Consider the following 15801-nt stretch of genomic DNA (forward strand, 5'->3'; position numbering starts at 1 on the left):
TGCGTCCAGCGCGCTCCCTCCCTCGTGCGCTCCCCTTGGAGGAGAGCAGGGGCGGCGTAGGAGGCTCAAGAAGAGCGTGAGCCTGAGGAGGAAGGAGCTCGGCCAGCGCGCAGGCCCAGAACCACCCGAGCCGCGGCTGCCCGCGACGCCTCTGAGCGGAAGAGGGAAGTGAAGGCGCCAGTCTGCGGGTTCCAGCTGGGCTGGGCTTGCTAAGGTAGAGGCAGCACCGAGAGGAGGCCTTGGCCACCGATCCGGATCGGGATGTCGAAGAACACGGTGTCGTCGGCCCGGTTCCGGAAGGTGGACGTGGATGAGTATGACGAGAACAAGTTCGTGGACGAGGAAGACGGGGGCGACGGGCAGGCCGGGCCCGACGAGGGCGAGGTGGACTCCTGCCTGCGGCAATATCCTTCTGTTCGCCGGCCTCCCCATCCCACCCAACCCAGCCCCTCTTCCGGGCCCCCGCTACGGGCAGGGCGTGAGGGCGGCGGGCCCCGGCCGGGGACCGGGTTCGGAGCTGCCCCCAGCACCCCTGTCTCTTTGGGTCCGCGGTTCTGAGAGGGCAGGGGGCTGTCCCATTTCTACTGAGTCGCCCCGAGACCCCAGGGTCCCGCCCTCGGAAAGTTGCCCTTCCGGGCGCGCTGTCCACGCCCCCGATTCCTCAGGTTGCTCCTGGTTCAGGCACTACAGATGGAGGAACAAGTTCTCGCCTCCCGGGAACCCGCGGTGCCGGCCGCGCCCTCGCGGCGCTGGTGCTGGCCAGTCGGGCTGTTGCGGGGCGCTGAAGTTGTCCTCCCAGAAGCGTATTTACCGGAGTCTCATTATCACCCATGTCTGATTGGGAGGAACGGGCATCTTTCTTCAGTGATGTTCTTTTAATTGTGGTGGTAGTTTTGTTTTGGCCCCGTTAGGATAGTTTACTTCATGCCGGGAGAGATGGGGTGGTTTGCAGAATTGAGCCCCCTCTGTCCGTGGCCTTTTTTTTTTTTCATAAGAGGGATTTGGCAAAATATAGATTGCACAGAATTTGTTAACCGGGGGAAAGGGAGTGAGTACAAAACCACCAAAACTGCCCAAAAGGAAGCTGGGAGCCTTTCACCTGCTAAGCAAAGGACAATAGAAAGAAAACGCGGAATGCACGTAGAGAATCCCTGGAAATATTTAAAATAAACCCCAGTGAATAAAATAGAAGGCGAATCATTTGTACAAAACAGAATCATTTTGTAATGCTGGAATCGTTTCCATTTAGTTAAAATGTGGCTGTCAGTTTCTGGTTGTTGTTTTTGCATATTTAAATATTCATTACTTTGAGGGCGCATTTGCATCAGATCTCTTTTAGTAAAATGTAAATGTTGCAATAACCAAAGCTGTAGTTTTAGAGATTCTCAATTACTGAACTCACTCATTTCTAATTATTCTTGGGTGTATTCATAAGGTTAGGAAGCCTTGTTAGACTCTTTTCTCATCAGTGTCCTATTAAATTAAATGGGGAAATGTATGAGTGAAAATATTTGGTAGCAGCCATAGCTGGTCTTAGAAGTGCCTAAAATACAGCATTAGACATTTATCAACATACAGATGTTTCTTTGGTTTCCATGACTTTCCCAATCAGCTGTTGCTGTTTTGCATTATTTAAATACTTAAATGTTTGAGGTCTTATAAATGAGCCAATCTGCAAAAGGCATGCTTCTCTAGAAATCCATTAAGCCTTGAAAATAACAGCCTACCACCAACCATAGTTTTTTTTGGTCAGACCTTTTTCTTCAGAACATAAGTGGTGAAGATTATTCTGTGTAAAAACATTCTTGGTGATGCATAAATGATGTTTTGTGAGACTTAACTTATTTTAGGTGACATGTGATGACTCTTAAATGACTGCTGTATCCATATAGTGAATCTTCTTTTTAATCTATTCATCTTAAACTATAAAGATATTGTCTCTTCTACTCTTGTTACAAGAAGAGACAAGCCCTGTTCAGGCACTACAGATGGAGGAACAAGTGAACTCTGTGTGGTTTTCCTTTTAGGGAAATGCCTGTACGTTCTGACGGTCTAATTGGCCTTCTGTTTCTCATACTTGCTAACTCACTGGTGCTTTCAAAGTGAGACTGAATTTAATAGGTGTGGCCTAAGACAGTTTGAATGATATCTATGAAATATGAGAGAAAATATCCAAAACAGAAAAATTAAGCTGCCACCTAAGGGTCATTGAATTATTATTTCTTCTATAATGCCTCTTTTCATCAATATTGAGAGATTGCTAATGTATATCATTCAGATTGCTAGAGTAATCTGCCAGCACTTTCTACCAGCATTTCAGTTAATATAGAATATAATTCTAGTTAAAGTTTGGTCTTTATTTTTCCAGTTAGAATCACATAAAAAGATGTATTTTGGTTGAGGATAGGCTATTTCATTTTGGTGCCTAATAATTCTGATATATATTTTAGAATTTTAAAAAATGTCACTCTGGATAATGTTTGCATATATGTCTTACTGGAGAATGAAAGGTTATCAAGGTGTTCAGTTACTAATTAGAACAAAGGATGAAACAGTTTTTGCTTTATTTTTTAAAAATTGAGTGTTCTCTTTTGCTTTCAGTATTTTACCTATGATGGACATCCTTGAAACCAACATGTTGAATTTTCCAGTATTGAACATAGCAATCATACTAATTTTTCTTTCTATGCATAACGTCAACTCTTAAGAACCAGTGGTTCCTGGGAGTTACGGTGCTTTCCTGAAGACTGCCTGTTTTGCTATCCCCTTAACCTCCATCACAGGAAACATGACAGCTGCCCTACAGGCAGCTCTGAAAAACCCCCCTATCAACACCAAGAGCCAGGCAGTGAAGGTGAGTCACAGACAACACGCGCTCTCTGCTGATATCTTAGCATTCTTACCAAAATCCTCTGAAGTGTCACACAATCAACAAATATTTTAACTATTTACTATCTTTGACATAGAAGAGCTTACAATGTAATTTGATAGGTAGAAAATTTATATAAGAAAAAATAGCACTCTAACATTGAGTTGTGATAATCCTGCATGGTAGACACACTAAGTTCAAACATTGGAGAGATCTGTGTGTTTTTAGAGGAGGCCACTCAGGTTGAATTTAAGCAAAGGCTTGAAGAATAAAACTTTCACAAAATAAAGAGTTTCTACTTGCTTTTTAAAGATGTTTTTAAAATTCTACCATTTTCATAGAATTAAATTCTAATATTTAATTCTGTTAAATATTATAGAAAACTCAGAAATGTGGGAGAATAAAAAAATAATCATCCATAATCCTACCGCTGACCCATAGATGACTTTTTGGTGTTGCTATATGCTTATAGAGTTTTTCTATGAGTGGTTTTTTTTTAATGAAAATGGAATTTTATAACCTGCTTTTTCAACTGTATAGCAGCATACATGAACGTCTTTACTTGGCAATAAGTTTGTTTCTGCAATATCTTTTTTAATGGCTGCCTATAGATAATGCTGCAGTTTAGTTATATAATCTTTTATCATATATTTAGATAATTGACCTTTTTTCTGTCATAAACAGTACTGAAATGAACAATTTTTGGTAAATTCTTAATTGTTTCCTTTGAATAAATTTCTAGAAGTGAATGGCTGGATTTTACACTGCACATTTTCTTAAGGCTTTGGTACATATGGTATTGCCAAATTGCCCTTCAGAAAAGTTGTATAATTAAATTCCCTGTAACAGTCTTTCAGTAATTCTTAAGAACCTATTTACTTATTTATTGTTTAAAATGAAGCCCAGAGCATTGACCCCACTGTCCATAGCTATTCATACATCCTAGGAGCCCCAAGAATCTCCTTAGTTGAATACTAGTAAGTAATAACTTAGGTAAATGCATAATAATTATCTAGGCCACATAATCTTTTATAAGGGGAAATATTTCCTTGGTTTTTAAAAGTGAGTAATGTCATTGAAATTTCAGTTTACCACCTTCTGCTTTTATATGGGTAGTTTTTTATCATAGCTTTGGATGGGAGATTATAGCTCTGGGTACAAGGATATTTTTCTAAATAGGGTAATTGCATAGTCTTTAAACTGAAGATAACAACAGGTGGTAGAAACATACTGTAAAATCTGACCAGTTGGAATGCTGAAGGTATCACTTTGTGTTGAATAGAAAGAGAAACGTTGAAAGGGGAAATGAAGTGTTCCCTGTGCTTGGCTTGAAGGGTAAAAAAATAACTTTGCTGTTAGAGCAGCCTTTTATCAAATAAAAAAGATCATTATGAATGAAGATCACTATATCTATAGTCAAGTGACTATAGATGTGAAAAAAAATAAGTTTTAAAAACTTAAATTTTTGTTTATTAATAACTTATTTCTGAAGGATGGTTGATGGTAGAACTGCAATTTAGTTTCCTCTTTTTTTGTTTTGTATTTTTTTTTTAAGATCAAGAAGTGAAATGTATTGATTTAATAAATTGATAACTTATCACATCTGTCTGTAAGCAAATCCTTTCCGCTCTACCCTCAAATATATCAAGAATCTGTCCACTTCTGACCACCTCCGCTGCTACCATGCTAGCCAAAACCGGCCTGTCTTATTGCAGTAACTTCCAAACTGGTCTCCCTGCTTCTTCGTCTGCCTTGTCCTCCAACCCCACTGCCCCCGGCTTAGTCTCAACATGGCAGCCAACTGGTCCTGTTAAAGTGTAAGATTATATCCCTGTTCTTCTCAGAACCTCCCGGCATCTTCTCTTCTCTCTGACAGGAAGCCAAAGTCCTCACAAGGGCCTGCAGGGCTTATGTGCTCTGTCTTCCCACTACCTATCTGACTTCCTGTCCTCCACTCTGCTCCAGCCACCTTGGGTCTTCTTGCTATTCCTTGAACACACTGAACACACACTAACAGCAGTTATCCTTTTCTCTGTCTGAAATAGTTTCCTCAAGTACGCCACAAGTTTCCTCTTTCCTTCAGGTCTTTACTCAGATGTCACATTCTCAGTGTAGCCTTTCTAAAACTGTAACCCCACACACAAAAATGAGTCTAAATGATGTTACTTATTTACCCTCAGGATCGAGCAGGCAGCATTGTCTTGAAGGTGCTCATCTCTTTTAAAGCTAATGATATTGAAAAGGCAGTTCAATCCCTGGACAAGAATGGTGTGGATCTCCTAATGAAGTATATTTATAAGGGCTTTGAGAGCCCCTCTGACAATAGCAGTGCTATGTTATTGCAGTGGCATGAAAAGGTAAGTTATGAATTATACACTTATATGACTGATTCCTTTGTAATAGAGAATAACAATGACAGCCTCTCACCTAAATAACTATTTTGACTTTTTGGTTATACATCTTTGCTCTTACAAATAAATGCATGAAAATGAAAGTTTAGATTTATGCTTACTAGCCTTGGTCTTAAGAGACGCTGATATGCAACACTTAAGTTTATTCAGTAATGATTATTCTTTATTAAACACAATCTTGAACTTTGAACTAAATCAAAACTTTGAAAAGAAAGTAAGTAATAAAATCAAGAATTCTTTAACAATGGCCAAAAGGTGGAAACAACCCAAGTGCCCATCAACAGATGAACAGATAAACAAAATGTGACACATACATACAATGGTATATTATTTGACCAAAAAAAAGGAAGTTCTGATACATGTTACAGCATGAATGAACCATGAAAACATTATGCAAAGTGAAATATGCCAGACACAAAGGGACAAATACTGTGTGATTCCACTTAAATGAAATATCTAGAATAGACAAATTCATAGAGACCAGAAGTAGATTAGAGATGACCAGGGGCTGGGGAGAAGGGAGAATAGAGAGTTATTGCTTAATGGGTACAGAGTTTCTATTTGGAGAGCTGAAAAAGTATTGTAAATAGATAGCAGTGATGGCTGTACAATATTTTGAATGTAATTAATGCCACTGAATTTTACATTTAAAGATGGCTAATGTGGCAAATTTTATGTTATATTTTACCACAGTTTAAAAAAATGAAATTGGAGGTGGGATCAAGAATTCTTATATATTTTTTTCTCTTTTCATGCATTTTGTTTTGCAATGTAAGCATATGCTGGTATACTATCCGCCCCCCACCCACCCCAAAAAAAATGGCTAAGGGGAATTTTTAGCTTCAGGTAAAAAATTGGTAAGGTAATCTTTAATACCCAACTCTTATATTATATTGGTATAGATATAAGCAGTGTAACATTCAAATAGAACCAACCACAGGTAAGGTATATATTCGCTAACATCTTACAGTTACCAAAACTCAGTTTTTCAGAAGCTATTATCTTGGTATCTGAGTAAAAACACACATGTAAGGTATGAATAGGTAGTAAAACTTGCTGTTTTACGTGGATCAAGTCACTTTATTCCTCATACACTGTCAAATATAAAGAGCTAACATTTATGGATAGGATTATCATACCTCCCAGTTTTCCCAAGACAGCCCCAGTTTATGCCTGTTGTCCCCAACATAATTATGAATAGTTCCCTTTTACTCTACAGTGTATCAGTTTGGAGAATAATTGATATAGTCATCCTATTCATGGAATACTTTTTATTCACCAGCTGCTGTACTTTTAGTTTATGTTTCATGTGATCCTTACAACAGCCCTATGAGATATATAAATATCTTTATCATCCTCAATTTACAGATGAAGAGCCAGCATTAAAACCTATCAGCCTAGTTTCAGTATAGTTTCAGGATCATAGCAAACATTGACTGAGCAGTTACTGTATTCTAAGCACTTTATAAATATTAACTCATTTAATCCTCATAAAAATGCTAGGACGGAATGCTTGCTGTTCCCCTTTTGTAGACTGGAAAACTGAGGCATGTGTTAAGTCTTCATTTCTTCCTAACAGTCACCAGTTTTTGACAGTCTTACCTCCTACATACTTCTCAGATCATCCACTCAACCATCTCTAACATTTTGTTGCTATAGTTTCCTAAACTGATCTCTTGGCTACCAGTTTTGCCTCCCTCAAATCTGTTCTCCCCCCAGTTGCCAGAATGCTTGTCTCTAACTTCCAAATCTACCCTTGTGAATCACCTGCAGAATCAAGTCCAAGTTCCCAGGTCGAGCCTCATCTTCCATGTTGTTCTTCCCCTTATGCTCCAGCAGTAAGCATAGTAATGTGTTTTCCCTGAACACACCATAATGTTTCACACCTCTGTGCCTTTGCTCATGATTTTCTCTCTGCCCCAGTGCCTCTTTACCCTTTATGTCAATCTGTCATCTACTTATCCATTTAATGTATCGTTTTCTCCAGGAAGCCTTCCCTCACCATTTCACATTCCTCTATGCCCTCAGGTTGGGTATATGCCCCTCTTTGTGCTTTTATAGCACCCAAAGCATAGCTCTGTCATTTCATGTATTATATTATATTTAAATGATCTGTTTATATGTCTGTCCCTTCTCAGTAGCTCGAATGCTGTATTTGTTCACTTTTGTACCCCCAGCATCTAGCACAGTACCCAGTACACAAAGGTATTCAGTAAGTGTTTCCGACCACAAGTAAACCAGAGCTTCAAATTCCTAATTCTTAGTCATAACTTCCAGTTTTCCAAGGCAAACTCAAAGTTCCTAAGTTCTTAGCTATTAAATAGTATTTTCTTAGCTTGCAAAAAGAAAAATCTGACAAACTGACTAGTCTAAACGGAACTTAAAATGGTTGATCCCAGTTTGAATTTCTTCCTGACACTGCTGAGAGCAGAGCGAATGTCCTAAATTTATATTTGAGCACCTGTTTGCGGCAAAAACATCATGCTGCAGATCTTTAAGAACATATTATTATTTGAAAACAACACACTAGAATGTAAACTAGGATCTCACTAGAATGTAAACACCTGAGGGCAGGGACTCTGAAGGTTTTTTTTTTTTTAATTACTGTATCCCCATTGCTAAGAACAGTGCCTGGCCCATAATAGGTGCTTAAGAAATACTTGTGAAAATGAGTGAATCCAAAATCAATTGCTGCACACATTCTTCCTTTAAGAAAAATGTTTTTGGAAGTAACCTAAGGGTCCATCGTCAGATGAATGGATAAAGATGATGTGGCACATGTATACAATGGAATTTTACTCAGCCATAAAAGGAAACGAAATTGAGTTATTTGTAGCAAGGTGGATGGACCTAGAGACTGTCATACAGAGTGAAGTAAGTCAGAAAGAGAAAAACAAATACCGTATGCTAACACATATATATGAAATCTGAAAAAAAAAAAAAAAAAAAAAGGTTCTGAAGAACCTAGGGGCAGGACAGGAATAAAGACTCAGACATAGAGAATGGACTTGAGGACACAGGGAGGGGGAAGGGTAAGCTGGGACGAAGTGAGAGAGTGGCATGGACATATATATACTACCAAATGTAAAATAGATAGCTAGTGGGAAGCAGCCGCATAGCACAGGGAGAACAGCTCCGTGCTTTGTGACCACCTAGAGGGGTGGGGTAGGGAGGGTGGGAGGGAGACTCAAGAGGGAGGAGATATGGGGATATATGTATACGTATAGCTGATTCACTTTGTTATACAGCAGAAACTAACCATTGTAAAGCAATTATACTCCAATAAAGATGTTAAAAAAATAAAAGAAGAAAGAAAAATGTTTTGCTTGGTGTGAGAATTGAGCCTTTATGATTCTGCCAACATTGACACTTTGGTTTGTGTTTAGGCACTTGCTGCTGGAGGAGTGGGGTCCATTGTTCGAGTCTTGACTGCAAGGAAAACCGTGTAGTCCGGCGGGAACGGATATCTCCCATGGGGTGGGAGTTGCTGGTACAAAGACCAAAACAACCAAATGCCACCGCTGCCCTTTGGGTAGCATCTGTTTCTCTCAGCTTTGCCTTCTTGTTTCCTTTTCATATCTATAAAGAAGAAAATTACATATCAGTTTTTCTTTAATGAAATTGGGACAAAGTAGAAGAAATGTTTCAACAGGAATGTCTCATTCTCTCAAAATGATTTCAGTGATGTGTATACCAGTCTGTACATAGCGTAATTTACATTCAAGTTTAATTGTGCAATTGTTAACCCCTATTGGCTGGTGTAGGGGGTTTTCTTGTTGTTTGGTTTTTGGGAGCGGTTTTTTGGTTTTGTTCTGAATAGTAGTGAGAAATTTAATCAGAATTTGAGGCCAGTTTCCTAACTCATTGCTAGCCAGGAAATGATCTTTATAAAAAATTTTTGAGAGACTGGCAGCTATTAACATTGCAAAACTGGACTGTACTTCCCTTATTTAAATGAAATGTGTTTCTGGAACAAGTGGTGGCTGAACACCACAACCAAGTTCCAACTCTGTTTCTGCTTGCCTCCACATTATGTGAGTTTAAGTACGCTTCTTCCTCTCAGCATCCAGTAATCATGGCCTCTTGATTTCTTTGTGGTCACCCAGGGTACAGAGCAAGGAATCTTGCTCTACACAAATGTATCTGTAAAATGCCAGACCCTGTTTGGCATGAGCATAAAACTTTTTTTTTCTAATAATATGGCCCTATTTGGGGAAACTACTCCAAATCAGGAAGGATGTGGAAACTATGATGTAGTTGAAACTCTGGGCAGCCTCTGAATGAAATGCTATTTTCTTTTATAGTAGCTGCCTTCGACATTATGAGGTATATAACTAGTATTTAATATGTCCTATAAATGTCTTCAGTGTTTTTCAGGGTAATTATTGGGATCTCAGAAGATTTGGTTAGGATCCAAACACATACACATTCTGTATTTTAGCTCAGTGTTTTTTAAAAAAAGAAAATGCCACACATCAAAAAGTGTTCACTTTGTTGGACAAACCAAATCGGTTCTCAAAAAATGACCGGTGCTTATGAAAAAGTAATTATTCAGTAGCTCTAAAACAAGTCACCTGAATGCTTATGACCATGAGGGAAATCAGACTGTATCTAGTATTTACATTAGACACCAGTGTCATAATCACTGACTTGTGTGAAAACTGGTGCAGAAATTCTGTAAACTCTTTGCTGTTTTTGATACCTGCTTTTTGTTCTGTTTTGTAAAAATGATAAACTTCAGAAAATAAAATGTCAGTGTTGAATAATTTATTTTACTCTTACTTTAATACTTATGAATGCATAGTTAATGAAGAAGAAAGAGTTCCTGTTTTACCACCAGGTTATTATACTCTTTGGCAACGAATTTTGTGTAGAAGGTTTATAAAACTACTTTATTCAAGAGAAGAAGAGAGGGTCATTAATAAATATTAATAATGAAGCCTCTGCAGTGATTCCGTAGCCCTCTGGATGTCCGCTGAACACCTGTAGTGTCACTGCTCAGAGACCTAGGCTAGATTGTGCAGATTAGTCCAGCAGCTGCAGTCGTTTATTCCCAGCTTCTGAACTCTTTCTTACACCTCGCATCTACTGTCCTTACCTACTCAAGGCAACCTCTGATTGCCTTCCCACTGCACCTGGCTAGATTCCCCCTTTAAAGCTTTAGAAACTTGCAGGCAATTCAGAGGGCTATGAGTAAGAAAAGCTAAGCTATAGGTATTAGAGGTGGCCAAATAGGTATAACATAACCACATACAAACTTTTAAAATGAAAACAAGTGATATTGCAGTACTTTTTCATAAAGTCCTTCTTAACATCACTTTCATGACTATAGTGTTGGGGAAAGTTCCGGAGTTCCATATTTTATAGTCACAGGAATGGGTGTATTCGAAGTTTGCCAACAGCTTTACTCAACGGAGATAATTGAAATACGTAACAGAACAGCACAGGGGCTGAGTCAGAACGGACACCAGCTGGAAACAAGTGGCTCAACTGATGCATCTTGGCTAAATGTCAGCCCAGGTGATACTAACTGTGATACAGCACCATCGTGGTGGAGAGAGGGGGTATAATCAGCATGAATTGTGGAAAAAAGATGTAAATGCTAAGGGACACTCTGGGCACCCATTCCCTTCTACTTGAGTCTCAGTGGTTTGTTTTTAACTATTTCTGTGCGTTTTGTTTTTGCCACTTTTAAAGGGGAAAAAATGGCACGCGTACCCTTTGTTGGTCATTCAATAGCTACCGTTTAGGTAACTGTTATCGAATGTCATACTTGATAGTATGATGATGTGTTACAGCATTCCATCAACACACAGGTGAAATTCATCTGTAGATGGGACAAATTAACTGAATATTTTTTAAGCATGAACTGTGTTCCCCATGATCACAAAGGACATAGTGGAAAAGTAACGTTGATCTTGCTCACAAGTTGCTTTCAGCCTAATTGCGAAGTAATTAGTATTTGTAAGTGCAGTTAATCAGTGTTGAGGCAGTAGCGAGGTCAGGGTCGACTGGAGTAAACTGAGATCAGTCAGAACTAGGTCGTGCACAGGCAGAAGGGGCAGGTCCAACTGAAATGGACAGAGTAGAAAGAAGAGAAAGTCGAAGTAGGTTTAATTGTCACTGTCTTTATGGTTTTAATGTTTTTAACAAAGTTATAGACAGTGAAATTTATTAAGAGGATTAGGTTGTGGTGAAGTATCTCCAAGGGACACTCAAGAAAGTCATGAGCTTTTTGATAAAAATTTTTAGCTGAAATAGACATTGATGGTCACTGAGTCTCATGCCTTTTACAGTAGTAAAAGAATGGGAAATTTAAATTTTATAGGAAAGAAAGTAATAAAGAGCTTCACTTATAAAAAATGGATATGAATAATTTTATCCTTTAAGTATTTTTGATCATTTCTTAAAACATCAGTTATGTTTAGTGTTCATTTAAAAGTAGTCTGAAACATTGAAACAATATCAGGAGTCTTGCATAGGTCCATGTGGCCCAGAGTTACCCAAGCTTATGAAATGTATGAAATATAACACAAATAGATATAACACAAATAGCAGGAAACCAAAGGCGTAGTACCCGCAGCGTGTGGTAGTAATAATGGCTTTTCATTTCCGAAGCAAGATTCTGAGTGAGAGTAGGTGGGCTAAAACACAAAAGCCACCCTTTATTGAGTACTTAACTATGTGTCAGTCCCATCATACTTTATCTTCAGAGCTGAAGCTTAGAGAATATATATAAGACACACAGTTTGCAGGAAATGAATTCCAACTCACATCTGCCTGACTCCAAGGTTGTACCACCCTTGTTTCTCAACTCTGGTGCTTGGGGAACATAGGTGTTTCCAGGACAGATGAGCATTGGGCTTTCTCTAGGAATCTCTAATCTTGATGCTTGGGCGTTAATCTTGAGAGGTAAAATCCACTCCAGAGCCCTTAAATGAAGCAAAAGTTGACAAGCAGAGAAGTCAAAAGAAAGATTTGGAGAAGTGCTGCTACACTAGAGGCATACTCAGCAGCACACAAAGTGTAGCGTTGCTATTTTTATATCGTGAGTTTTGCTTGCCTTTTGATGATTACTAAAGTGTAAGGTAGAGGCCAATACCCAAAACATACATAACTCCACTAGAAAAAAGTGTCTGAGGGTTGGGTTTCTCAAAGCATGCAGTTTCTCTTGTGTCTTGCGCTTTACCCAGTATTTTTAATAGGTTCCTCTTTTCCATGTTTTCATAGATGATGTCTTTTAACTAATGAAGTTCTGTTTTCATTAGTTTTGTCATAATTCCATTTAGCAAGAACCAGAGCTGCAATCTCTCATTTCATTAGCCAAGTTAAAGAGTTTATTGGTCATAAACTAAAAATTATTTGCTTAATTGATCCTAGGAATCACTTTGGCCACCTTCAATATAATTGCCTGGTGTTCCATTTTGGAGGTACCCCAAATTGGAAGCTTTTTTCTGTCCACGCTTCTGGAGTGCCCTCACATTCCAGTTTCAAAGCCAGTTGAAGGTTAGTTTTTAGGGGAAATCCTGAGAAATGGGAAATTCCTGAGATAACTCGGGGTGTGAGGAAATCAGGATCAAAATCACAGACTGCATGGATAAGGAACCAACCCACCATTCACCAGGCACCAACCCAACAGCAAATATTTGACTGTGTTCATTGTGCCTGGCGCCATCACATGTTGGCCAGCCTTGAGTTGGGTTTAGATAAATTCTAACCTGCTGTTGTCTTCCTCCACCCTTCCCACTTCTTGTAGCCTTTCCTTTCCCTAATTCTTTTCTTCTCTATTTTATTTTTCTCTTTCTTCAGTCCCTGCCTCTACTGCCTGCCTTCCCTCTCTTTCCTCTCTCTACCCTCCTGCCTCATTTTTCCAATTAGTTTATCTTACGCTCATGCCCAGGCACTCAGAATCATTTCTACTAATTAAATATGTGGTTCTCAGGCAGATTAAGTAATGCCCTCCCACAATTCCCCAAATGACTCAAAATATTTGAATTGCTTATTTCTAAACTACAAAAATGCTGATTTTTATTTCCATAGATTGCTTTGGCCAGCAATTGAGCAAATAACCCGAAATCTAGGGCCAATTTTTAAATACGTTATTTCCCCTTTCGATTTACAAATAACTTAACCTTATAGACAAAAAGAGTCCAAAGAGCACCAAAGTGATTGGGAATGGGAAGGTAAGCCCAATTAAAAAACAAATTAAATGAGCTCAGAACATTTTAGAAACGAGTGCTCTAAAAGAAGACTTCTTTTGTGCGTATTCCTGCCATGGATTTTTGCCCCCCGGCCTCTCCACCTCAGCCCAACATCACTGACAGAATAGGTGAAAACCCCAGCATTAAAATGTTCTGTGTACTAAAATGCAGGTGCCTCTTATACCAGTCAGTCAAGCTACAGAAGCCTGGGACGCACAGAAATACAGCATCTCATCGGCCTCAAGGTGGTGCTACTTTCCCACATTGATGAACCACAAGCACCAGAGGACTCAGAGTTCACGCTTGCATTTCCGTTGTCCTTCGTCATTTATGTTACTTGTATGTTTAAAGAGAATAAACATAAATTATCTATGTTTTCATCTCTTTCACTACGAGACAGTTGCCTAAAGGCCGGATACATGAAATACAAATTGAATGGTATGTGACTCACCTACTGAATTCCATAGTCCAGCTTTCTAAGACTTAACACATTTTCCAGCCGAGCATTTAGCTAGTGTTCCCCAGGACACCCTCTTTACCTTCCTATGAGTCTTCCAGAAGACTCTGTGGCCTTCCTGGAGTCATAGTAGCCATGTCTTACTCATTCTCCACAATCCCTTGACATAGTTGATGTTCAGCAGATATCTGTTAGTTGCATAGTATTGATTGAGCCAAATCATCTGACTAAGATATCTCCAAGTTCTATGGACAGGTCCTAGGATGCCTGAATAGGAGAACATATTAGAAGCAAAAATTTGAGAGCTATGCAGAGAGTAAAATCCTCCTTAGGTTCAAATAGCCTAGATCCAATCAAGTTTAGTCACAAATTCAATTCACTTCAATGTGGACATTTAGGCAGAAAATTTATCAGCCTTAGGTGGAAATTAGAGCCATGGTGGGTAACATGTGCAGCCGTTATAGTGTGTGGCTCTGCAAGTTACCAGAGAAAGTGACCGAAGGACAGAATTCCAGCTCACATCTGACTGCCAGTGGCATCAAGGGAATTTGCAATGGACCAGCTTTCATTATTCTGTGGCATCACCTTCTAAGATCGGAGATGTGTCCCAATACTTTTTGTTTTCCTTAAAGGTAAAAATTATTAAATAGTATCCATGAACTTATAACCACCTTTCCTGACTCTATTTATACTTAAGATTTTCCAATCATGTCAACTCTTAGGGTCATGAATGCTGTAAATGGACAATGCTGCTGAATAACACGATGCCTCCTTTTGTTTATCCAAAAATTGAATCAAGATTCCAGAAGTATCTCTAAATTAAGCTTTTCTTCTATTTGATGACTGAGTTAAAAGTCAGTAAAGTTTACCTTTTTTTAATTTTAATTTATTTATTTTCAAATAAATTTGTTTGTATTGTTCAATATCCAAAAGGCAAAAAAGATGTACTATGGTTATTTTCCCCTCCCCCCCAGTTCCCCTTTTAACAATCAACTAATATTACTAAATTCTTGGGCATCCTTACAGATATAGTGTATGCATTTATAAGCAAATGCCTATATATTTCCCCCTTTGTTTATATAAATACTAACATACTATAAATAGTGTTCTGTACCTTGCTTTTTCGTTAAGTATATTTTGGCAATAATTTCCTGTCAGTACCTAAAGAACTCCCTTATTCTCTTTTATGACTGTGTAATATTCTATTGTATAAATAAATGTACCATAAGTTACCTAACCATTTCCTTACTGATTTAGGTGGTTTCTGATCTTTTGTAATTATAAATGATGCTATGATGAATTAACGTTGAACAACATTGCATAAACCATTTTACATATGTTCAAACCTATTTATAGATAAATTTCTAAAAGTGAAATTTTAGGTCAAAGAGTATGTATTTGTAATTTTGATAGATTGCCTTCCTTAGAACACCAATTACACTTCCTCTGGTGATGTAGGAGAACGTTTGTTCCCCTCCGCCCATCTTCCCTATGTGTTTGTAATCAGACATTTATATCTTTGCAAATCTCATAGGTTAAAAAAATGATATCATATATTTGCATCTCTTTTCATGTAAATGAGGTTGAGCATCTTTTCATATGTTTTAAGAGCCAGTTTTCTTTTCTATTTCTGTATTTCCTTTGCCCAATTTGATGGGGGTTTTTTCTTATCGATTTGTGGGAGCTCTTTTTATCATAGGGATATAAGCCTTTTATTTGTCATAGAAATATCAAATATTTTCTTGCAGTTTGTCTTTTGACGGTTTTTATTATGAATAAAAAGTTATTCCCTTTTTCTATAATTGAGTTTATTAATCTTTTCTTTCATAGTTTTTAGTGCTCAAGTCATATTTAGAAAGGTTT

General features: G+C 38.4%; 1 protein-coding gene across 1 annotated transcript; it reads left to right on the forward strand.

The window, feature by feature from the left end:
* Positions 1–261: 261 nt before the first annotated feature.
* On the forward strand, positions 262–10050 carry ARPC5 (actin related protein 2/3 complex subunit 5; the record flags this gene model as incomplete). The annotated part of the gene is made up of 4 exons (XM_079697844.1): positions 262–404; positions 2773–2854; positions 5050–5226; positions 8667–10050. The coding sequence occupies 4 exons, from the start codon at positions 262–264 to the stop codon at positions 8727–8729; spliced, it is 465 nt and encodes a 154-aa protein (XP_079553970.1). The 3' UTR covers positions 8730–10050.
* Between the last annotated feature and the right edge of the window lie 5751 nt (positions 10051–15801).

The sequence above is a fragment of the Hyperoodon ampullatus genome (assembly GCF_949752795.1).
Source record: "Hyperoodon ampullatus genome assembly, chromosome: 2".
Taxonomy (NCBI): Eukaryota; Metazoa; Chordata; class Mammalia; order Artiodactyla; family Ziphiidae; genus Hyperoodon; species Hyperoodon ampullatus.